The 25,638-nt window shown below is 43.9% G+C and overlaps 1 protein-coding gene across 3 annotated transcripts; it reads right to left on the reverse strand.

Moving 5' to 3' along the window:
• Positions 1 to 10,750: 10,750 nt before the first annotated feature.
• On the reverse strand, positions 10,751 to 17,570 carry LOC125555487 (ribosomal RNA small subunit methyltransferase I). Of its 3 annotated transcripts, XR_007304728.1 has the most exons (10): positions 17,329 to 17,570; positions 16,944 to 17,008; positions 14,204 to 14,300; positions 13,963 to 14,091; positions 13,602 to 13,710; positions 13,194 to 13,338; positions 12,842 to 12,890; positions 11,604 to 11,777; positions 11,277 to 11,409; positions 10,751 to 11,197 (listed from the first exon to the last, which is right to left on the reverse strand). XR_007304728.1 is itself a non-coding variant. In XM_048718435.1 (9 exons), exons 1-9 carry the CDS (start codon positions 17,491 to 17,493, stop codon positions 11,329 to 11,331), a joined length of 1,008 nt encoding a protein of 335 aa, XP_048574392.1. In that variant the 5' UTR covers positions 17,494 to 17,570; the 3' UTR covers positions 10,751 to 11,328. The 3 variants fall into 3 exon arrangements, 2 of the variants coding, with proteins under 2 accessions (XP_048574392.1, XP_048574384.1); XM_048718435.1 differs by having other exon boundaries at positions 10,751 to 11,409; positions 12,842 to 12,884; XM_048718427.1 differs by having other exon boundaries at positions 10,751 to 11,409.
• Positions 17,571 to 25,638: the final 8,068 nt, after the last annotated feature.

The following is a 25,638-nucleotide window of genomic DNA, read 5'->3' on the forward strand; positions in this document are numbered from 1 at the left end:
CATAGGACGCATAAAAGTACCCGGTGCTTCCGATAGACCCATAGGCATGACTAACCACTCATACAACCCAAACTTGGGTTTGAAAGCGGTTTTCCATTCATCACCCTCTTGTATGCGGATTTGATAGTAACCACTCTTAAGATCAATCTTGGAGAATATAGTGGCACCACTAAGTTCATCAAGCATATCATCAAGGCATGGAATGGGATACATATAGCAAACGGTGATAGCATTGATAGGTCTACAATCGGAGCACATGCGAAAGCTACCGTCTCGTTTTGGCACAAGAATGACCGGGATGGCACAAGGGCTCAAACTTTCACGCACATGTCCATGGTCTATGAGATGCTTTACTTGCCTTTATATTTCTCTGGTTTCTTCGGGGTAGACGCGGTAGGGAGCTTTGTTAGGAAGAGGTGCTCCGGGGATGAGGTCGATGCGGTGCTCGATGCCTCATAGTGCAGGTAGTCCCAGAGGTAGCTCGTCGGGGAAAACATCTTGAAATTCCTGCAAAAGAGAAGACAACACTAAAGGTATAGTGTGAGAGGTGTTAGCGTTTGGTGCATTGTCCTTGCACAAAAGGACATAGTGTAGGACACTAGATGGCTTCTCACACACTCCTCTTATCTCACTTTTTGTGGCAAATAGGGCTAAGTTTTTCTTTTCACTCATCGTGGAGGCGCTCGATTTGGGCTTGTGGTGCTCACTCTCTTTTTGATGGCTCGCTCTCTCACTATTCTCTCCACGATGGGTGGCTTGCTTGCCAGCGATCACTTGTCTTGGAGACATGGGACGAAGTACATACTCCTTTCCCTTCATCTTGATGATGTAGTGGTTTGTTCAGCTGTTGTGGATGACACCTCTATCGAATTGCCATGGGCATCTAAGAAAAAGGTGGCAAACGGTCATTGGAACGACGTCGCACTCCAAGATGTCTTCATAGGCGCCAATGTTGAAGGAGACTTGTACTCGATGCTCGACTTGGATAGTGCCGGAGTCGCTAAGCCATTGAACTTTGTAGGGATGTGGGTGCTTCGTCTTGGGTAATTGGAGCTTGGAGCAAAGTTCTTCACTTGCAAGGTTATGACAACTCCCTCCATCAATGAAGACCTTGATGGATCTTCCATTGATGCCGGCCTTGGTATGAAAGATATGGCATCTTTGGTCTTATTCTTGTTGATGTTGGAGAGTCATGACCTTAGAGACAACAAGAGCGGGACTTGAATCTTCATCACAAAAGACTTGTTCTTCTTCATCGTTCACTTTCCGGTGCATGGCAACTTGCTCGGGGGCGTCCATTTCTCCTTCACTCATTGAGTCATAAGTGCCGTCATCGTTGAGGATCATGGTCCGCTTGTTGCTGCACTCATAGGACTTGTGGCCTCGGCCTCCGCATGTGAAGCATTTGAAGGAACTTTTCTTGACGGTCTCATCGGTTGGGGTTGACGATGATGAAGCTCTCGGCTTGAAGTTGCTTGTAGTAGGAGGATAACTTGGAGTTGACGAAGCTTTCTTGTGACTCGACTTGTCGACGTTGCTTGTAGAAGGCTTGGTAGACGGTGTTGGAGTCGTTGAAGCTTGGGTGTTGGAGAAGCCGTATGACTTGGATGAGAACTTGGCATACTTGTAATCGTCTTGCACTTGATGTTCCGCTTTGGTAGCTTGATGCACTAGCAGGATGAGGTTCGAGTATGGCTGGAAGTCGGAGATCTTCTTGATAGGATGGTTGAGTCCATTCAAGAAACGTTCCATTGTTTGCTCATCATCTTCCGTGACATTGGCTCTTATCATGGCAATCTCCATCTCCTTTTAGTACTCTTGAACGATCTTGGTTCCTTGCTTGAGTAGTTGGAGTTTCTTGAAGAGGTCGCGGTTGTAGTAGGTAGGCACAAAGCATGCTCTCATGACATCCTTCATTTGCGCCCAAGTAGTGATGGGTGGTTCACCTCTTGCCTCTCGACGCTCGATAACTTGTTCCCACCAAACGAGGACATAGTCTTGGAACTCAAGGGATGCCACCGCGATCTTCTTCTCTTCTTCATAGTTGTGCAAACGGAAGATTTTATCGACCTTCAATGCCCATGAAAGATACTCTTCGGGATCGTTGCTTCCATTGAACTTGGGCATGGTGAATTTTAGCTTGCCGTAGCGTTGCTCTTCATTGTGTTGGAGTCGGGGATGATGACACCCATGTTGTTGATGATTGTCAAGCTCGTGTTGCTCTTGGTGAACTTGATGTTCTTGGCGAGATTGTGGAGGAGCTTGTCGAGCTCTAGGAGGAACTTGAGGAACTTGACAATGCACGCGAGCTTGAAATCTTCGTTCGTGAGCTTCTTCGCGAAGTGCTTCTTCATGTTCACGAGCTTGTCGGCCTCGGTTGGCTACGGCTCGACTTGAATCTTGGAGGGCTTGTTGCGCCTCAAGTGCTTGAGCACCACGGAGTTGTTGTGCTTGACGTTGTGCCACGGCATCTTGTCCTTTTATGTTGGCGTTGTCGTTGCCTTTCCCGTGCTAGCGCAAAAGCCGCTTGGGTTTGCCCTTGATGGTGATATTGTGAGTCGGTGTCGCGTAGAGTATTGAGGCTTGCTTGACGATCATTACACGCGGCACATCGAAGAGAGTTCGATGTCGGTGTACTTGAGTCGGAGAGGGTGAAGTTGGAGTGTCGACTTGAGCGGCTCCGTCTTGTTGGGGACAAAGTGGAAGAAGAGCGGTTGAGCAACAAAGCACGAATCTCGTCCATTCTTGCGTCGTTCTCTTGCTTGTGATCGTCGAGCTTGTGGTCGAAGTAGTCCCTTGTACGTTGCTCGGAGAGTCGCAAGTCGGCGGTGAGGTTGTCGATGCGTTCACTCATTGCTTGTTGCTCTTGATGCAAAGCACGTTGTGCACCAAAGAGGTGGCTCTTGGTGATGTAGGAGTTCATGTTGTCGTCGTGTTCAGTGAAGAGTGGGTTGGTAGAAGTACTTGGCCTATCCATCATTCCAAGAGAAAAAATGTGTGTGGTAGAAAGAGAAGAACGAATACCAAATGTACCTTGACCGAAGTTGAAAGTGGATCAATGATCACTCCAATATGGACAAGGAAATAGCACAATTGGTACCAATTCTTGTCGGTTTCTCACACCTACACAAGTAAAAGCTTATGGTGGAGCTTGGTTAGGATGGTGGCACAAAATTTTATGCAATTGTAAGTGAGCTTCAATAATGTTGGAAAAGATTTGCAAGTTCGCAATGCAACAAGTAGACCAAGCAATGTAAGGTACACGGAAACACACACGCAAAAAGATAAGTGGGGTCGTGCAACCAAGGGTGAGCCAAAATGTGGAATCCACAAAAATGCTCTTATTGCACAACACTAGAGAGACGCTAGCACGATTGCACAATAGGCGGATACAAGACTTGTGCACAACCTACTAAGCAAAAATGCAACGACTTCTATCCCAAGTATGTTCTATGCAAGGTGTTTCTATGATATGATCCAAGATGATCTAATATGACAATCTTAATGTTGTATGATGTTATGGTGCTTGCTTAAAAGCTCTTTTCTTATCTTTCCCTTTTGCTTAAAAGCTTGTTTGGCTCTTTGTTGTTTGATCTCTTTTCTCATGCAATGCTTCACGAACCAAGATAGCAATTGTGTATGCGATGACAACCTTGTGACACAAGAGATGATACCAAGATATGCAACAATGATGTATGTATGTTATGGGAAGTATGATCACTAATGTGCACAAGTCTCGTTGTCGGCAATACTCAAAGGCTAGTCTCGATGGGTAAGAGACGCAAAGGAGTAAGGCTGTGATGGCTATCAATGTAATGGCAAGAGTGATATGTCCAATACCAAGACGAGGTTACCGTTCTTGCTTACAGTATGGTGTCAAAATGGTGGCACGAATACCAAGATGTAGTCGAGGTGGTCGTTGTTGATGACGCATCCGTGGCGAAGATGAGCGGCGGTGATGTTGGTGTCGAATCGTACCTAGATAGCCGAAACACAAAAGGACACGGAACCGCAACTCAAATTCTCAACGCTCGAAGTGGCAACACGTGTCGGAGTGCGAAACGGGTAAGTAATGGTGGTGGTATGCGGAAGTGGTGATGGTGTATAGGTGGTGGTAGTGCATATGCGGAAATGGGGGCGGTGGTGGTGACAAAAACTGGAAAAAAATCAGTTTCATCAGGGAACTCCAGACGTCCGGTGGTGAGCGGTCGTCCGGCCGTCGGACGTCCGGTAGCGAGCAGACGTCCGGTTCCTGGGCACTGTTCGGGCACGGGATGAACTTCACGTGGGCGGGGTGGATGAGGTGAAATTCATCGAATCCGGGCGATTTCGTGGATGGAAAGGGTGGGGAAAGGGGGGGAAAGCTAGATCCACTCAAAACAAAGCAAATCCACGGATCAAATCCAACAAAATTTCAACACACCAACAAATCACAAAAAAAATTAGGGCTATTTTTGTGGGGAATTTTTGAATTAGGGACGAAATCAACAAAAAACTAGGCTAGCAACACAACGGGGAGGCTCCGAAATCGTGATCAACGTGGCTCTAGATACCAAAATGATGTAGGGTAGAACCCTAATCGGCTGATATTTCACAAAAGGAGCGGATCTCGCGAAGAACACGAAGAACACGAGGAGGGAAACGAGGGAAAACACGGGGGAAACATGAGAGAAACACTAAACCAACAAGAAATAGTCACACGTGTGCTAGATCCTCGAGTACATAAGAAATCACACGATCCACGGACAACTAAGGACGATACAAAGATAACAGTCATCTCCGTGAGGAGGTCTTCAATCCACGAGGGGATCTTCCCTTAGCGGGGTCTTGAATCCAAAGGGATCTTCTCCGAAGAGGGGTCGCGGTCTCTCTCGTGGAGTAGATCCGATGTGGATGAGCAGTGCTCTATCTCTAAATATGAGCTGAACCAATGCTAACCCTAGCTAGGATGAATAGGAGGTCTATTTATAGTCTTAGTGCAAATGGGGGGGCGAAAGGAGGGGGTACATGGGCTTCGAGCCCGAAACTGGACACAGCCAGGTACCGGATGTCCGCTGGGGACCAGTCGTCCGGTGTCTCATGGGCGGCCGGACGTCCGGCGGTCGCCGGTCGTCCGCTCGTTCTGGCTCAGATGCTGGCATAGCGGATTTCCAGAAGAGGCCGGTCGTCCGGTCGCCGGACGTCCGGTGGCGCCGGTCATCCGCTCGTTTGGCTTGGGTGCAAGGGCATGCTACCTCTTGAGCACTGCGTTGGTTTTCCCTTGAAGAGGAAAGGGTGATGCAGTAACGTAGCGTAAGTATTTCCCTCCGTTTTTGAGAACCAAGGTATCAATCCAGTAGGAGACCACGCGCGAGTCACCTCGTACCTACACACACAAATAAGAACCTCGCAACCAACGCGATAAAGGGGTTGTCAATCCCTTCACGGCCACTTGCAAGAGTGAGATCTGGTAGAGATGATAATAATAAGATAAATATTTTTGGTATTTTTATGATATATATTGAAAGTAAAAGATTGCAAAATAAAGTAGATGGGGAACTCGTATGATGGAGAAAAGACCAGGGGGCCATAGGTTTCACTAGTGGCTTCTCTCAAGATAGCATAAGTATTACGGTAGGTGAACAAATTACTGTCGAGCAATTGATAGAAAAGCGAATAATTATGAGAATATCTAGGCATGATCATTTATATAGGCATCACGTCCGTGACAAGTAGACCGAAACGATTCTGCATCTACTACTATTACTCCACACATCGACCGCTATCCAGCATGCATCTAGAGTATTAAGTTCATAAGAACAGTGTAACGCCTTAAGCAAGATGACATGATGTAGAGGGATAAACTCATGCAATATGATGTAAACCCCATCTTTTTATCCCTGATGGCAACAATACAATACGTGTCGTTTCCCTTTCTGTCACTGGGATCGAGCACCGCAAGATTGAACCCAAAGCTAAGCACTTCTCCCATTGCAAGAAAGATCAATCTAGTAGGCCAAACCAAACTGGTAATTCAAAGAGACTTGCAAAGATAAACCAATCATCCACAAAAGAATTCAAAGAAGATTCAAATATTGTTCATAGATAAACTTGATCATAAACCCACAATTCATGGGATCTCGACAAATACACCGCAAAAGAAGATTACATCGAATAGATCTCCAAGAGAATCGAGGAGAACTTTGTATTGAGATCCAAAGAGAGAGAAGAAGCCATCTAGCTACTAGCTATGGACCCGAAGGTCTTGAGTAAACTACTCACACATCATCGGAGGGGCCATGGAGTTGATGTAGAGGCCCTCCATGATCAATACCCCCTCCGGCGGAGCTCCGGAAAAGGCCCCAAGATGGGATCTCTTGGGTACATAAGGTTGCGGCGATGGAAATAGGGTTTTTTGGTGCTCCTGGATGTTTGCGGGGTATATGGATATATATAGGAGGAATAAGTAGGTCGGTGGAGCAACGAGGGGCCCACGAGGGTGGAGGGCGCGCCTAGGGGGGTGGGCGTGCCCCCTGCCTTGTGGCCTCCTCGATTGTTTCTTGACGTCCACTCCAAGTCTCCTGGATCACGTTTGTTCCAAAAATAACGCTCCCAAAGGTTTCATTCCATTTGGACTCCGTTTGATATTCCTTTTCGGTGAAACACGAAAATAGAAAAAAAAAACAGCAATTTGGGCTAGGCCTCCGGTTAATAGGTTAGTCCCAAAAATAATATAAAAGTGTAAAAATAAGCCCATTAACATCCAAAATAGATAATATAATAGCATGGAGCAATCAAAAATTATAGATACGTTGGAGACGTATCAAGCATCCCCAAGCTTAATTCCTGTTCGTCCTCGAGTAGGTGAATGATAAAAACAGAATTTTTGATGTGGAATGCTTCCTAACATATTTCTCAATGTATTTTTTCTTTATTGTGGCATGAATGTTCAGATCTGAAAGATTCAAGATAAAAGTTTAATATTGACATAGAAATAATAATACTTCAAGCATACTAACTAAGCAATCATGTCTTCTCAAAATAACATGGCCAAAAAAAGTTATCCCTACAAAATCGTATAGTCCGGCTATGCTCTATCTTCATCACACAAAATATTAAATCATGCACAACCTCGATGACAAGCCAAGCAATTGTTTCATACTTTTGATGTTCTCAAACTTTTCAATCTTCACGCAATATATGAGCGTGAGCCATGGATATAGCACTATGGTGGAATAGAATGGTGGTTGTGGAGAAGACAAAAAATGAGAAGATAGTCTCACATCAACTAGGCATATCAACGGGCTATGGAGATGCCCATTAATAGATATCAATGTGAGTGAGTAGGGATTGCCATGCAACGGATGCACTAGAGCTATAAGTGTATGAAAGTTCAACAAAAGAAACTAAGTGGGTGTGCATCCAACTTGCTTGCTCACGAAGACCTAGGGCAATTTGAGGAAGCCCATCATTGGAATATACAAGCCAAGTTCTATAATGTAAAATTCCCACTAGTTTATGAAAGTGACAACATAGGAGACTCTCTATCATGAAGATCATGGTGCTACTTTGAAGCACAAGTGTGGAAAAAGGATAATAACATTGTCCCTTCTCTCTTTTTCTCTCACATTTTTTTATTTGGGCCTTCTTTTTTCATTTTCGCCTCTTTTCTTTTTTTCCTTTTTTTAATTTTTCGTCCGGAGTCTCATCCTGACTTGTGGGGGAATCATAGTCTCCATCATCCTTTCCTCACTGGGACAATGCTCTAATAATGATGATCATCACACTTCTTTTTTACTTACAACTCAAGAATTACAACTCAATAGCATGGCAGACAGACAAGAATGTAGGGCCACTGACGGAATACTAGTATCCTATACTAAGCATTTAGGATTGCAAGTAAAGGTAACAATAGTAGTAGCAAGGACAGGTTGTGCATCAGAATAGGATTAACGGAAAGTAGTAACATGCTACACTACTCTAATGCAAGCAGTAGAGAGAAGAATAGGCGATATCTGGTGATCAAGGGGGGCCTTGCCTGGTTGCTCCGCAGACAGAAACGGACCCTCAAAGGTGAAGTAGTCGATCACTGGTTCAACCGCGGTCTCGGGGTCTATCGGAAAGAAATAACAGAGGGGGAACACAATAAATAACATAGCAATCAAAGCATCACAAAGCATAACATGGCAATACGCAGTGCTAGGAGTGACCTAACGCGGTACTAGGCTATAGTGGCGAAGGGGGAAACATCCGGGAAAGTATCCCGGCGTTTCACGTTTTCGAACAAATGAACCGGAGGGGGAAAGTTGCGTGTTCGCTATGCTATGGATGTGTGGCAGACGAACGGGCTGCTTATTCGGATTTGTCTCGTCGTTTTGAGCAACTTTCATGTACAAAGTATTTAGATCCGAGTTACGGTTTATTTTCTATGATTTATCAAGGTTTTATGTATTTCTGAAATTTATTTAATTAATTAAATCGAACATTATCCAGAACAGTGAAAGGTGATGTCAGCATGACATCACCATGACGTTAGCAGGTCCAACCCAGCTGACCAGAGTCAAACCTGACCAGCGGGTCCAGTGAGACCCACCTGTCATTGAGGCAAAGGTGTAATAGGATTTGTTTAAACTAAATAGGATTAATTAAGTGTGAGCCCCATTAGTCAGTGACAGATTAATGTTTTAATTAATAGCATAATTAATCAGGATTAATTCACTAATTGATTAATTATTTTAATTATTTTTTATATTATTATTTTTTACTTCTTTTTTTATACATTTGTTCTGGGGCGTGGGGCCTGGCTATCAATGGGCCAAAGGGGCACAGCGAGGCGGGCTAACGGGCGACGGGCATCATGTGCGGGGCGAACCCGCCTGGGCACCCGCCCAGCTTAGCTGCGGCCGGGCGCGGCTCCGAGCGACACGGCGCGTGCGGACCGGAGGGGCGAGGCCCGGCGAGGGAGGAGCTGTGGACGGCGGCGATAGGTGGCGTGCGGGCGCGTGCCGGCGACTGCCGGGTGCGGCGCAAGGAGGAGCGGACGGGGCCAGCCGGCGCGTGCGGGGCGGCGGTGGCAGTGGTCGTGGCCGCGGGCACCGGCGGCTGTAGCAGCGCGAGAAGCAGGGCAGCACGAGCAGCGGACAGGGGAGGAGGCGCGCGAACGCAGCGGGCAGTGGGGCGTGGGCGCGGGGCGCACGGGTGGCAGCGGCACGCAGCGGGCGGCGGGCGAGTGGCGGGGAGGCGAGCGTCGGCCGGCGCGAACAAGGCAAAGCAGCAGGGGGCGACGAGCGCGGCCCCTGGGGCGAGGCAGGGTGTGGCCCTGTGCAGGCGCACGCGCGCAAGGGCGCGACCCGAACGAGGCAAGGCGCAGGCAGCGCGCGCTCGATGGCGAGCTCAGGCACGACCATGGCGACCACGGGTGAGCACAGAAACGACAAACTACGGGCATCAAACTGAGCGGGGCAGAGAGGGGATTCGAGAGGGAGCTCACAGGGGCCCTGTAGAGGTGCAAAGATGGGCTCGAGGGAGGCTTGGAGCAGACGGACGGCGGCAGCGATCCACGGTGGACGAGGGCGTCGATCCGCGCGAGGCAGGGGTCTGGAGCTCGAATGCGTCCACGTAGTCGATGAAGACGACAGAGGCGGTGCTCCCGGCGCAGTCTCAGACGATGGGGAGGGCAGTGGCCACGAGGATGAGGTCGGCCATGGCGATGTGGTTCGACTGCGGGCGAGGTGGAAGAAAGCGGCGCAGGAGAAAGGAGGGAATGGCGCTAGGGTTTCGAGGGAGGTGTGAGGATGCTCTTAACCTCAAAGGGGGTCGGGGGATGGCCGGCACGTGCCCGGGGTGCCATGGATGCGGCCTCCCTGCCTCCTGTAGTAGGAGGTTGAAGGAGAGAGAGGGTGGGCTAGGCCAGTACTGTGTATGATGGGCCAAAGTGCACAGTAGTTAGGTTCCTTCTCCATTTACTATTTTCTATTTTCTCTATGGTTTTCTATTTATTTAGCTATCAAACAAACTTTGTCAAATGTGCCACTTAGCACATAATTACTAAGAAATATTTTTTAAAGTGGCACACCGATTTACAATTTATTTTGAAAAGGTTGGATATTTATTTAAATTGAAACGGTAAATTTAATTGTTGCTAACTGTGTTTTAAACAGGTTATGGACATTTTATTAATTCAAAATATGTTGGATAATTCATGAAAAAAGTTAGGGAATATTTGTAACCTAACCCACATTTTTATTTTGCCATTTGAAAAACTATATGTATTTAACTTTAAATTAAATTTGAATTCGAACGGGATTTAAATCATCGCGAGATTGACAACAGTAATCGTGGTGACATGGCATCATTAGTAGAGTGTTACTGTAGCTTAATTATCCGGGCGTCACACAGCTCCTCTGGTGCCATTTACCTCTTGGGGGCATCGTTTTGGAGTAAGTGCTGACTAAAGGGGCCAGGAGGTGGAGCAGTGTTGCATCTACCGCATCGACGACGGCATGGCGCAGTGGAGTCTCGACGATGGACGCACGCACGCAGGGTGGCTGTGTTGTGGCGCCATGGTGGTGTTGATGACAGTTGGGCCTGACAAAGTCAACATGTTAACAGGATAGCGCACGCTAGGTGTCACCTAACCGGTTGATGCTCTTAGCTCATCATGGGGCAGCTTGGCGATGCCATTGGTTTAGATGGTGTGTGTTTGTGCAAGGTGAAGACATATCATCAAGCTTGTAGGTGTAGCAACGGAGGTCATCAGGAAGGTGGTGGCTTTGGGATAATTAATGTATTTTTTCATCAAGCTCTGTTGAATAATATATAATAAAGATGTCTGTGTGCATCCTTGTATGCATAGGCGAGGGGTTTCAACCTCCTTTTCGGAAGACAAAAATGTTATTTACGGATCAACCATACTTTGACACCAAACTATAGCAATTAGAAAAGGAGGAAAGACAACTTCAAAAATTACAAATTTCCAATACATCTCTAGCTGATTCTCAATCGATGAAACGGGCTACTTTGATGGGCCGCAACCTCTTGGCCATGCTGTATGGCCGAGAAAATATTTGAATGGTAAATATGGCTGTTCCATATGAGCACCGTACTGGGAAGAACCAACGACGAAAAGTGATATAGTTCTCCAGCAATCTTACGAAATAGCTGACATTCCCATGTTGAAGCAAACATCGACCATGGACATTCCTAATATGGCTCCGCACTGTAGATGCACAAGAGCAATATGCTACCCAACATGTTCAAACAAAATGATAATAATTGGAATATGGTCTAGAAAGTACCACGGTGAAGATGTTAGCATGCCCAGATGTGAGCAAATGGATTGCATTTTAGTCATTTTCCAAACACCCTCAGTGCTAGTGCATAAACATCTTTCTTCTTTGCTGATGTAGCTTCGGCCACCAATTTCACCGCCTATAATTGATAACAGTAGTTCAGAAGAAAAGAAATAAGATGATCGCATGATCATTATCTTGTAAGATACTCCCTCCATCCCATAATATAAGAACGTTTTTGACACTATGCAGGCAACTATGCAGGCAAAACTGCAAATCCCAAAACTTTCTTGAAAGCTTGAAATGTATCAAGGAATTGAGTGGAATATGCACCGTTGAAAGAGCATGCCCTTTTGCCATCAATTCTCTGAGTTCATGCTCAAGAAAATCATCAGATGGTGTTTCATCAATTGAAATTGAGTTCCCATCTATGAGGATGGTGATTTCTCCCTTTGGCTGTCGAGTTGCAAAGGCTTCATTTGCTTCGCCTAGGGTTCCTCGCCAAAACTGCAAGATTTATATAAAGTTCAGGACTGCAAAGTAGAAAAATACCAAAATTATAAATTTACATGGAATGGCACGAACCTGTATTTGGGGAAAGTGAGATTATTTACAATTTATTCTTTTCCCAACTTAAATAAATACTCACTCTGTCCCAAAATTCTTGTCTTAGATTTGTCTAAATACGGATATATCAAGTCACATTTTAGTATTAGATACATCCGTATCTAGACAAATCTAAGACGAGAATTTTGGGACGGAGGGAGTATACACGTGATTTAAACACTACAAGATGGGTCACACTGCTCTATATAGGTACACCACACTTCACAGAACCAATATTTATGAGTGCACACGTATTAACCCGTATAGCAAATGAGGGCGTCCATGCAAAGGGATCAGACATCGGAGTTCAGATGGTAGGGGGCAGCCCTGTGCACGTAGCTCCCGCTTGCGCATGGTCCACGAAGGGTCCAACCACTTTGGGTCTATTGTACGCAGCCTTTCCCTACATTTCTGCAAAAGGCTGTTTCCAGGACTCAAACCTGTGACCTCATGGTCACAAGGCAACAACTTTACCCCTGCACCAAGGCTCCCTTTCATCGGAGTTCAGATGGTAAAAAAATAATAATTCAGTATAAGTGTACAAGTCAACACTACCAAGTACTCCCTCCGTTCCCAAATATAAGTCTTTCTAGAGATTCCAACAAGTGACTACATACGGAGCTAAATGAGTGAATCTACACTCTAAAATATGTCTACATACATACGTATGTTGTAGTCCATTTGAAATGTAAAAAAGACCTATATTTAGGAACGGAGGGAGTATAAAGAAGCAGCTGATCAGGTGGCTCCTGGCAGCACATTCAGTAATGTAGCTTTGTAAATCAAAGCACATCAAGTCAAAAATGTCTGTCTAGAGTGGATGTGATGTTGTAACCATCCACCAGAATTCATTGAAGATTGTACAACAAGAAAGACAATATAGGATATTCACAAATAATAAAGAAAAGGACAATGTAGGAAATAAGAGAATGGGTAGGTTACACAGGAGGTGATTGCAGGACTACCTCTTCATGCAATTTGGTAATCTCCCTTGCAATAACACATGACCTGTACCTCAACACAAATGAAACAAAACAGGTCAACAAATCTGAAAGAAGACTTGCACACACTAATACCACAACTATAAATATTTTGTACTTAAATAGGAACAAAGCTGCTCGTACAGTGATTACTATTTTTTGTCTAGAGGAAAAAAGGGATTATTGGCTTCAATAGCAATAATCATATTCGACATGTGTGTGACATCACAACAGAGAGATGTGGTACTACTGTGGTTTGCATGCTTCCACTTGCCATTTTGTATTAAAAATATTTGTAGATCATGCAACAACATGCAGGTGTGAAAATATCTGTTACCTTGAATCGCCAAAAGATGAAGCAGCATCAAGAAGAAACTGATGAATTCCATGAGGAGGAACATAGAATATTTGTGTCACAGCCTCACGAGCAGATACCTCAAGCCTGGCTTTTCTTGATCGACCATGCCTTGGTAAGAAACCCACTAGAAATAAAAATCAGTACTGAATCGAAAGAATGAGGGACAGGCCTAGCGCAGTGGTGAAGTACTTCCCACTTGTGCCAAGAGGTCCTGGGGTCGACGCGGCCTCTCTGCATTGCACTGTGCAGGGGTAAGGCTTGCCTCGTATAATCCTTCCCCAGACCCCACTTGGTGTGGGAGCTTCTAGCACTGGGTCTGTCCTTTTTACTGAATCGAAAGAATGATTACGATTGATAAATGAAGAGTACAGTATTGACATATTTTACCAAATGTGAATTCCTCTGTTGGCAAACCCGATGCAGAAAGAGCGGCAATTGCTGCAGAAGGCCCAGGAATGGGAATAACAGGGATTTTTTCAGTCGCGCATAGTCTAGCCTGTGACCAACGGTACAACATGCTTAATATCTCACACATAATGGAACACCATGAGACCTAAAAACATGTTCCGATGTTGTTCATTGCTAATGAATTTATCTCGTACCAAACGAGCAAGTCATCAACTAACCAATAGCATGTATACCATTCTATTTATGGTACTGTTAAGTGAAGTGACTGTCAAATCATTATTCTTTGCTTCGTCAATGAAAGATGCAGGTTGAAAAAATTAAATAGAGCAAACTGATTTACCAGCTCCATGCCAGGGTCACTGATGCCTGGAGTACCAGCATCACTAATCACTGCAATTGCTTCCCCTTCATGGAGCCTCTTTAAGATAATGGGCTCTCTCTCTCGTTCGTTGAACTTATGGAAGCTGAGCTGCAAACTTAAATTTTAAGTTCTAAGTTTGACTGTAGACAATCACAGCCATGTCGAAGGTGCAGCTACTGGTAGCTCTGACATGACAAAGCTGGGTATGAAATTAACTCACAAGAGGTGTTTTGATGTTGTAATGCTGAAGTAACTTTCCAGAATGCCTTGTGTCTTCAGAGAGTATCACATGAGCACATTTCAGAACACGCAATGCCCTGCAAAAATAATCATCAGCTTATTATAGGAGTATGCATCAGGAGATGGATGAGCTTTTGCTTTGAGAGGGGACAATAGTCAACCAGATCAATGGATATATAGACTGAACTCTGGCCGATTCACTCCTGCTAATTATACAAATTCCTTTTTAATGGGGTTCAGATGGACAGCTTCTTTTCTACGCTTTGGAAATGCCAATGCATCCGCAAGCAGAAGTTGTTGCCTGGTTGTTGTTAAACGACCGTTTGAACACTATAGATATGATGCTTAGGAAACACTGAGCTTGACTCTGGCCCAAATTGTGTGTTATGTTCTTCTAACCAGTTGAAAACAAGAGATCATCTATTCTTTGAATGTAGTTTTGCCTCTCGATGCTGGTCTATTGCTGGAGTTTCTTGGATTTCTGCTAGCACTATGGTTCAATCCTTTGAAAAGACTAAAACTGGTTTTTCTGGTCTGCTTCATGGAGATTATTGTTGCTGCTGCTTAGAACATTTGGAAGTCAAGAAAAGCTCCTATATTACAGCAGAGAAGACCTCAGGTCTCAATCTTGGAAAGCCTAATTCCTTTTGGAAAAAAAAATTAACCAAGCTGTTCAATGGGGAGAATGAGAGCTCTACCATTGAACTGGACGACTCCTTTGATGATACTAGCAGGCGTTTTGTGTGGCGAATCCAGGAGTCTGAGGTCAAAGAAGTTCTAAAAAGGATGAAAGGAGGCAAGGCGATGGGCCCCGATTGTATCCCCATTGAGGTGTGGAGAGGCCTCGGAGACATAGCGATAGTATGGCTAACTAAGCTTTTCAACCTCATTTTTCGGGCAAACAAGATGCCAGAAGAATGGAGACGGAGTATATTAGTACCAATCTTCAAGAACAAAGGGGATGTTCAGAGTTGTACTAATTACCATGGAATTAAGCTGATGAGCCATACAATGAAGCTATGGGAGAGAGTCATTGAGCATCGATTAAGAAGAATGACAAGCGTGGCCAAAAATCAGTTTGGTTTCATGCCTGGGAGGTCAACCATGGAAGCTATTTTCTTGGTACAACAACTTATGGAGAGATACAGGGAGCAAAAGGACCTGCATATGGTGTTCATTGACTTGGAGAAGGCCTACGATAAGATACCGCGGAACGTCATGTGGTGGGCCTTGGAGAAACACAAAGTCCCAACAAAGCACATTACCCTCATCAAGGACACGTACGATAATGTCGTGACAAGTGTTCGGACAAGTGATGGCGACACTGATGACTTCCCGATTAAAATAGGACTGCACCAAGGGTCAGCTTTGAGCCATTATCTCTTTGCTTTGGTGATGGATGAGGTCACAAGGGACATACAAGGAGATATCCCATGGTGTATGCTCTCGCGGATGATGTGGTGCTAGTCGGTGATAGTCGGACGGGGGTTAACAGGAAGTTAGAGCTATGAAGACAAACCTTGGAATCGAAAGGTTTAGACTTAGTAGAACTAAAACCGATTACATGAGGTGCGGTTTCAATACTACTAGACACGAGGAGGAGGAGGTTAGCCTTGATGGGCAGGTGGTGCCTCAGAAGGACACCTTCCGATATTTGGGGTCAATGCTGCAGAAGGATGGGGATATCGATGAAGATGTGAACCATCGAGTCAAAGCCGGATGGATGAAGTGGCGCCAAGCTTCTGTCGTTCTCTATGACAAGAGAGTGCCACAAAAGCTAAAAGGCAGGTACTATAGGACGGCGATTCGGCCCGCAATGTTATATGGTGCTGAGTGTTGGTCAAGTAAAAGGCGACATGTTCAACAGTTAGGCGTGGCGGAGATGCCGATGTTGAGATGGATGTGTGGTCACACAAGGAAGGACCGGGTCTGGAATAACGATATACGAGATGGAGTTTGGGTAGCACCAATTGAAGAGAAGCTTGTCCAACATCATCTGAGATGATTTGGGCATGTTCAGCGCAAGCCTCCAAAAGATCCAGTGCATAGCGGACAGCTAAAGGGTGCTGATAATGTCAAGAGAGGTCAGGGTAGACCGAACTTGACATGGGAGGAGTCCGTAAAGAGAGATCTGAAGGACTGGGGTATCACCAGAGAACTAGCCATGGACAGGGGTGCGTAGAAGCTTGTCACCCATGTGCTAGAACCATGAGTTGGTTGCGAGATTCCTATGGGTTTCAGCTCTAGCCTGCCTCAACTTCTTTGGCACTAAAGGCTTTGTTGTTGTTGTTGTTGAGTAATTACTGTAGGGCAACAGCCCCACAGCCCTTTATTTCAGAAAATTTTACCCAGACCTGTTTAAATCCTCTCCCACCAGGAGTCGAACCCAGAACTTGGGGTGCTATTAAGGTCTCTGCAACCACTATCATAGTAGCAGTTTAAGAGGCTTGAAAAAGCCGACTGATGTATGATATACTAAGGGCTATGGAGCACTAGGGAATTTGAATAAATAGTTGCCTCGTCGCTCCACTTTCTCTTTTGTCAAAACACATAATTAAACTTCATAGATATTACTCGCAAACAAAAAAATGTCTGAAGTTTGTTCACCTGTGTGCCAAAAAAAAAAAAAAAAATCTACCACTTTTCACTTCGATTAGCCTAACCGTTAGTACTCACCTGGTACTGAGAGGTACCATATAACAGCTAAGTAAATAATATACCTCAAGGTGATATCCTCGAGGTTCCCAATGGGTGTCGCCACTAGATACAACCCCGACTCCAAATCCTGCATATCAAATTGGAGCAACATCAGAGGTAAGTCAATAAACATGCCATTTCCGATTGGGATACAACAAAATCAAGCTTTGAAGGGGAAATTGAAGCATATCTAGATGTGCTTTAGCAAAACTGATTATTAATACACAGTATATTCTGAAACTACAAAGTACCAATACAAAAAGGTAACATAAAAACTTTCTTTCCGTTTAAGCTGCAGTACTGCACTCAGAACCCCCAATGTGCAAAAACGTCACATTCCATAGATCATCAGTGACCAGTGACTCAAATAATTAAGCAGAAGCAGTGTCAAACGGGAGAGAGGACTACCGTTTCCGAGGCCCGCTGCTCCGGCGAGCCGTTCGAGGCGGCAGCAGGGAGGCGGCGAGGGAGCGGAGACGCAACTGCTGCGGCACAGCGGAGATGGGATGGGAGACGGCGGGGAGTGGCCAGCCTAAGGGAGAAAAGGGCCTGGAGGCGGAGAAGAGACGCCATTGGCGGCGGCCACGCGGGGATAGTTGTCGGGATAAGTCTAAGTTTTGACAGAAAGAGAAAAATGAAATAAGTGTATGGAAAGCATCACCGTCGGATCCGATCAAGACGATCTAAGCGCTTTTTTTAACAGGAAACGGGTCCCAAGGACCTAGAAGCACCTTTCAGTCGCGTTATTCGTCATTCTGGGTGAGAAATAATTATTCTTTACCTCCCTTTATTTTATCATCAATGCACCGTAATTTTACGTTCCGTAAGTTTTGTCTTATTTCCGACGCGAAAAGGGACCGTAAGAAAATATATAATCGCCGTAAAAAATAATTTATGTTATGTAAAATTACAAACGTAAAAACATAGTCTAAAATAAACACAAATTGCAAATTTTCTTGTCTTATGACCTATATTTTTTATTTTCTTATGTCAAATTTTACGTAGTGAATCAATAGAAATGTTACTATTTGAATTCCAAACATAATTTAATTATGAAATGATCGTAAGATTACTTCGAATGAAGAATAACTTATTCTGCACCTTGGGTGATGAATAGTAACACTATATATATATATATATAATATATAAAAAGACCCAAATGGGCAGATTCAAACCATCTCAACCGTCAAATCATGTTATCTAGCGGTTCAAATCGCTCCAATGTTGAGCACCAAACACGTTTAACGCTCTAATTACCCATCATTGCCATTGGTTATAAACATATTTTGACTCAACGCTATCCCTTGAAATCTGTCATATGATTAATATCCTACCATTCCAACGAAAAAATAATTGATATCTTACCAAATATCAACGTGCAATAGATATATCTTACTTAATATAACATGCAATTAATATCCTACCTAATATAAACGTACATTGCACGTACATTATTACTAGTCTACACCAATATAAAAAGATCCAAAGGGGCAGATCCGGTTAATCGCAGCCATTAAATCATGCCAATCCAACGATCTAGACTACTTCAATGTCGAGCGCTCAACACGTTAGCGTGCAATTAATTTCATGCCAAATATAGTGCTAATCACATAATAACATGCAAATAATATCCTACTTAACATCCGCATGCACTTAATATACTTCCAAATTAACGTGCATTGCACGTACACATTGACTAGTTAAAATCAAAGCGCCTGAAACTCAGCTGAATGAGATATACTTAGGGCATGAACAAAGAAAGCATCACCTAGTGATGCCCCGGCCCATCCAGCTAGGAAGAAAAGAAAACGAGGCATCAACTTGGTACTTATCACACAACGCGCTAAACTGAGCGAGCCATTACCATGCCCCCACACTTGTGTCATCTTCTATCTCCCATGTGAGCACCAAGTTCCATCTCTCACCTCCTTTTCCCCTCTTTCTCTTCTCTTTTCTTCCTTCTCCCATGAAGCGCCCGCCTCCTGTGGAAGCCACTCTGACACACTCTGACACACTGCGAGGCTACCATACCAGCTCCACCTGCCATCCGAGCCTAGTTGGATAATGGGGCATCAGGTTTGAAGCATATCATTGGCCATGCCCTTATGTCTCATTCAGTTGATGTCAGGCTGACGTCATCTCGTATGTTGGCTGCCCGCTTTGCCCATATTGTTTTATTGTGGGTTGGGATTATGCGTTATTGGGCTCGATAAGATGGGCTGGTATGGGGTGCATTGTGTGACCCTCCAAGACGTGCTTTTGTTTTCTCCTTTTGTTTGTTCTTTCTTTGTAATTTTATGAACAAATAGGCCACAACTATTTTACGTATAAGCCTTTGTAGGTACGTACTTTATTGCTAGGCTGAATGTGTTATGTGGAACAAGAGCATGTAGTAGGAGAACACACGTATATTCCCCAGAAAAAAAAGAACACACGTATATTCTTAACAAAAAAGGAGAGATATGCATGGGATGATAAAGGGACATGCATTGTATTCCAACTTTGGGTGAGGTTGTTTTCGTTTTCTTTTTTCATTTCGCCAGTAGGGAGCCTTTGGCGCACAGACCATGCCCGGTTTTGTGCCTCGGCTTGTTTAATATTTCTGAAAAATATATTAAACAAATTGCTTAAGAAATGTTAGGTGGCTAAAATTAAGGAAAAGTATTATTGATGAGGACATTCATACCATTGTTACACCCACAGCCCCTACTGCTACATATACTGGACCAATTACTAGAGCTCGCGGACGCCAATTAAATTATCAGGTACTTTCGTTTCTTGGTAATGATTCTAATGTTCATGAGAATATGATGCTGTCTAAATTGGATACATTTGTTTTGCTTAAAAATGAAGGGCCTGGCATGGATAAGAGGGATGAACACTGGAGCAAGACCAAGCATGGAGATGATGGCATGCGCGAGGGGACTTTGAAGCCACCATAAAGAGTGCATTAAGCCTTGGACAAAATACACAAGATGTCAATTCATAAATTTCGTCCAGATGCTATTCTAGATGATGCGTCACCTTATTATTGGGCCAGGCCCATGTAATTTCAAAATACTTAAGTATAGGCCATTTTTAGAGTCCGTATGTGTGGGGAAACAAGAGTTAGGGTTGGTTTCGGACCCCTCCTCCAAGGGCCATGAAATTCCCCCTCTCTTCCTCCATATATACAGCCCTTAGGGCATCATTTAGACTTTGGGTTTTGTTTAGATTAAAAGTTTGGCATAGCTGCAACTTCACGTACTTCGTTTGTGTTCAACGATCAGACCAAGGCATCACAGAACCCCACCTTGATCAATAAAGCTTTCATCTTATATTCGCAATATCCAGATTGCAATCTCAGTTTCTCGCTTGTTCTTCGTTTGCTCGCAGGAAACAGACCCTCATGGTCAGGTTGATCGTGCTCCGGCGTGGTCAATAACCCCTCGGAAGTTGGTTTAGCGATTGCTAAGGCGCGACGTCTTGCACGTTCGTAGTCGGATCGTCAAGGTCGACTCCCACAGAAAATGATAGCCACCATCTCATTGAAACATCGGGACACCTTCGCCTCTATCAAGTGGTATCAGATTTTCAAGTTGCTCGGTGAGATTTTACAGTTTTTCATAGCTTAGATCGAGTCTGTTCTTCATACCTACAGTCCACGCAAAAGCCAAAAAAATAGGGTTAGTCCATCCTATCCGAACCCATCTGAGCCTTTGCATAATCTTTTATGTATTTGCTTTGTTGAATTTGCGGTTGCATCGTCGTGTCAAGTTGCTGGTCTTAGCCTCTAGTCCTTTAGAGTTTTGAGTTATGTTCACAGGTTGTTTCGTCACAGCTGCCATATATCACCACTGCATCATCATCATCGTTGTTGTCGTATACCACCACCGCACCAACTTCATCGCCGCTGCCATATACCACCACGACGTATTCACCGCCAATCCGAGTCCATATACGCCACCACATATCCGCCGCCATCATGCCAATCCGAGTCCACCTGCAACATATATCCGCCACCAGTCCGAGTTCCACCAGATTCATCGCCGCCACCAGTTTGAGTTCCACCAGATTCATCTCCGCCACTAGTCCGAGTCCAGTATTTGTTGCTTTGTTTTCGAGTTCCAAATCACACGATACTTTGGGTTGTGACAGAGTAGGACTCCCGAGATTCCGTGCTACCCACAGTAGAAAAATAGTTCCAAACTAAAAAAACTAAGTCTGGAAAATTCTGGCTAGGTAGTTTTTAGACCATTTGTAGACTTTTTCGGAAAAAAAATTGTTGCAGAGCAAAAAAATAAAAAAGTGCAAAAAAGAAAAAAAAAGAGAGAAAAATCAGAGTGTGCTTCTCCCTTGTTTACGTGCAACACCGTGATTTTGTTAGTGTTCTAGGCTCGCGTCTCTAGCACGGTCTAGCCTAGGACCATCACAGTATCGTCGTTGAGCATTTATTCAACTTTGCATCTCTGAATTGATTATTACTGACCTTTTTTGCTACCATATTATAAGCCTTCCCATCTCCACATACATCTACGTCGTGCATTTGACTCTCCCTAGTAATCGCTCTATCCAAGCTTGGAGAGTTTTGACTACGACGGTTGCCGATCACCGCCTGCTGCTGGGTAAGAACTGGTAAGAATTTGAGATTTTCTTGATGGATTTGTGACACCCACCACCACCTCTTGTTAGTAGTCTATAGGATCATATTCTTGTGTGTTTCTATTGCTGCTAAACATGGCAAGATCACAAGCCGACGAGACTGACTGGGAGAACATGACGAATAAGGAGTTGCATGATAAATTTCAGCAAATGATGAGTGGACAGGTGCAAGATGTGCTAAAAAGATTTGAAGAGGCCATGGAGAAGATAGATGGCATGAAGAAGACGTTCGAAACAAAGCTCGATAACAAGTTTAATGAATTGCTCGCGCGTCTTCCACCACCACCACCACCGGCTGCACCTAACGCACCTCTATAACAACAACAATGACTACCTCCACGTCACGAAACAGCCCTCCGCCGAGTGAGCCGTCTCCCTCTTGCGCCTGGCCAAACTGTTGATGCTGCTGTTGATACTTCTGTGGCTCTTGCTGCTGATGCAGAGGAGGAGGATTTTGCGGGAGATTAAGAGGATGGGGTTGATCAAAATCAGAATTACGTGCAACCACTAGCACTACAACCACCAGGTCATCCACATGCAAATAGTGGCAATGGTAGGGCTCCCCCTCAGGTACGAGATCATGACCATCTCCCTAAACTAAAATTTAATATTCCACCATTTGAGGGTAGATATGTTTCTGATATATATATCTTACTTGGGAGTTAGAAACTGAACAGCGAATTACATGTTTACAATATCCTGAGGAGAGACGTGTTCCTGCTATTGTTTGTGCTTTCACTAGCTTTGCATGTGTTTGGTGGTCTGAACATTGTAGATTATATCATATTCCAGCTACTTGGGCTGCTTTGAAAACTGCTATGCGTACTCGTTGGGTTTCACCATATTATCAACGTGAATTACTTCAAAAATTGTAGCGTTTAAGACAAGGAAATTTTTTTGTAGAGGAATATTATCAGGAATTACAAACTGGCATGATTAGATGTGGTATTGTTGAGGAGAAAGAAGCTATGCTTGCACGTTTTATGGGTGGATTAAATAGAGAGATTCAGACCATTCTAGAGTATAAGGAGTATAATAATATCACTCGTTTATTCCATCTTGCTTGTAAAGCTGAACGTGAAGTACAGGATCGACACGCATTGGCGTGAACTAACTTTTCTGCAGGTCGATCTTCATCATGGACACCACGTGCATCCTCTACTTCCACTACACCAGCACCTCCATCAGGTGCCACCTCCAGCCGTGATACAATAAAGCAGGCACAACCACCACTATCTGCCAAGAGCACACCTGTCGGGTCTGTGCAGAGCTCTTCTTCTTCCATGGGATCAACAGGGCACACAAGTGATATTATTTGTCGTCGTTGTAAGGGAAGAGGACATTTTGTGAGAGAATGCAAATCTCAGCGTGTGATGTTTGCTACTGAGGATGGTGGGTATGAGTCCGCTAGTGACTATGATGAGGAGACTTTGGCTCTTATTACACATGAAGAACACTGTGGAGATGATTCTGATCATGAGACACAATACATGGCTGCTGAAGATGCTGACAGGTATGAATGTTTAGTTGCTCAACGTGTTTTGAGTGTGCAGGTTACACAAGCTGAGCAAAATCAGAGGCATAATTTGTTCCGTACAAAGGAAGTTGTGAAGGAACATTCTATTCGCGCCATCATAGATGGAGGGAGCTGCAACAACTTGGTTAGGATGGAGATGGTGGAGAAGCTCTCTCTCACCACAAGACCGCATCCACATCCTTACTACATCCAATGGTTCAACAACAGCGGCAAGGTTAAGGTAACACGTACCGTTCGTGTGCATTTTAGTATCTCTACATATGATGATTATGTTGATTGTGATGTGGTACCTATGCAAGCATGTTCCTTATTACTTGGTAGACCATGGCAATTTGATAAAAAAAAATTGTACACCATGGTAGAAACAATCAGTATACTCTTGTTCATAAGGACAAAAATATTACTTTGCTTCCTATGACTCCTGATTCCATTTTGAAAGATGATATTAATAGAGCTAATAAAGCAAAACAGGAGAAAAATAAGAGTGAAAATCAGATTGTGGCAAAAGAATTTGAGCAACAAATGAAGCCTAGTAATAAACCATCTAGTGTTGCTTATGAAATTATTGAAAAGTGCATGTTTACTTGCCACCAAATCTGATATTGATAATCTAGATTTTAGCAAATCTGTTTGCTATGCTTTTGTGTGCAAAGAGGCATTATTTTCATTTGAGGACATGCCTTCCTCTTTGCCTCCTGCTGTCACTAACATTTTGCAGGAGTTCGCTGACGTCTTTCCACAAGACGTGCCACCGGGATTACCACCTATTCGAGGGATTGAGCATCAAATTGACTTAATTCCCGGTGCATCATTACCCAACCGTGCGCCATACCGTACCAATCTAGAGGAGACGAAGGAGATTATGCGTCAAGTACATGAGCTGCTCGACAAAGGTTATATACGTGAATCCCTTAGTCCTTGTGATGTCCCTATCATTTTAGTGCCGAAAAAGGATGGTACGTCGCGTATTTGTGTTGATTATAGAGGTATTAATAATATTACTATTTATTATCATCATCCTATTCCTAGGCTAGACGACATGCTTGATGAATTGAGTGGCTCTACAATATTCTCCAAAGTTGATTTGCGTAGTGGATACCATCAAATTCGTATGAAATTGGGAGATGAATGGAAAACAACATTTAAAACTAAGTTTGGATTATATGAGTGGTTAGTCATGCCTTTTAGGTTAACTAATGCACCTAGTACTTTCATGAGATTAATGAACGAAGTTTTACGTGCTTTCATTGGACGATTTGTGGTAGTCTATTTTGATGATATAATGATTTATAGCAGATCTTTGGAGGAACATTTGGAACATTTACGTGTTGTTTTTATTGCTCTACGTGATGCATGTTTGTTTGGTAACCTTGGGAAGTGCACCTTCTACACCGACCGAGTATCTTTTCTTGGCCATGTTGTTACTCCACAAGGAATTGAAGTTGATAAAGTCAAGATTGAAGCTATTGAGAGTTGGCCGCATCCCAAAACGGTCACACAAGTGAGGAGTTTTCTTGGCCTTGCTGGATTCTATAGGCATTTTGTGAGAGATTTCAGCACCATTGCTGCACCTCTCAATGAGGTTACAAAGAAGGATGTACCTTTTGTTTGGGGTACCACACAGGAAGAAGCCTTCACGGTATTGAAAGATAAGTTGACACATGCTCCTTTACTCCAACTTCTGATTTTAATAAGACTTTTGAGCTTGAGTGTGATGCTAATGGAATTGGATTAGGAGGTGCGTTATTACAAGATGGCAAACCCGTTGCATACTTTTCTGAAAAATTGAGTGCGCCTAGTCTGAATCATTCTACTTATGATAAAGAATTATATGCTCTTGTTCGAACTTTAGAAACTTGGCAACATTATTTATGGCCCAAAGAATTTGTTATACATTCTGATCATGAATCTTTGAAACATATTAAAAGTCAAGCTAAACTGGATCGTAGACATGCTAAATGGGTTGAATTCATTGAGACTTTCCCTTATGTCATTAAACACAAGAAGGGTAAAGAAAATGTTATTGCTGATGCATTGTCTTGTCGCTATACTATGCTTTCGCAACTTGACTTCAAAATATTTGGTTTGGAGACCATCAGAGATCAATATGTGCATGATGCTGAATTTAAAGATGTATTGCAGAATTGTAAGGAAGGGAGAACTTGGAACAAGTTCATTCTTAACGATGGATTTGTGTTTCGTGCTAACAAGCTATGCATTCCAACTAGCTCTGTTCGTCTTTTGTTGTTGCAGGGGGCGCATGGAGGAGGATTATTGGGACACTTTGGCATGAAGAAGACAGAGGATATACTTGCTACACATTTCTTTTGGCCAAAGATGAGACGGGATGTTGAGTGTTTTGTTGCTCGCTGCACTACTTGTCAAAAAGCTAAGTCACGACTAAATCCTCATGGTTTATATATGCCTTTGCCTGTACCTAGTGTTCCTTGGGAGGATATATCTATGGACTTTGTTTTAGGTTTACCTCGAACAAAGAAGGGGAGGGATAGCATATTTGTTGTCGTGGATAGATTCTCGAA

The sequence above is a fragment of the Triticum urartu genome, chromosome 1 (genome assembly GCF_003073215.2).
Source record: "Triticum urartu cultivar G1812 chromosome 1, Tu2.1, whole genome shotgun sequence".
Classification (NCBI taxonomy): Eukaryota; Viridiplantae; Streptophyta; class Magnoliopsida; order Poales; family Poaceae; genus Triticum; species Triticum urartu.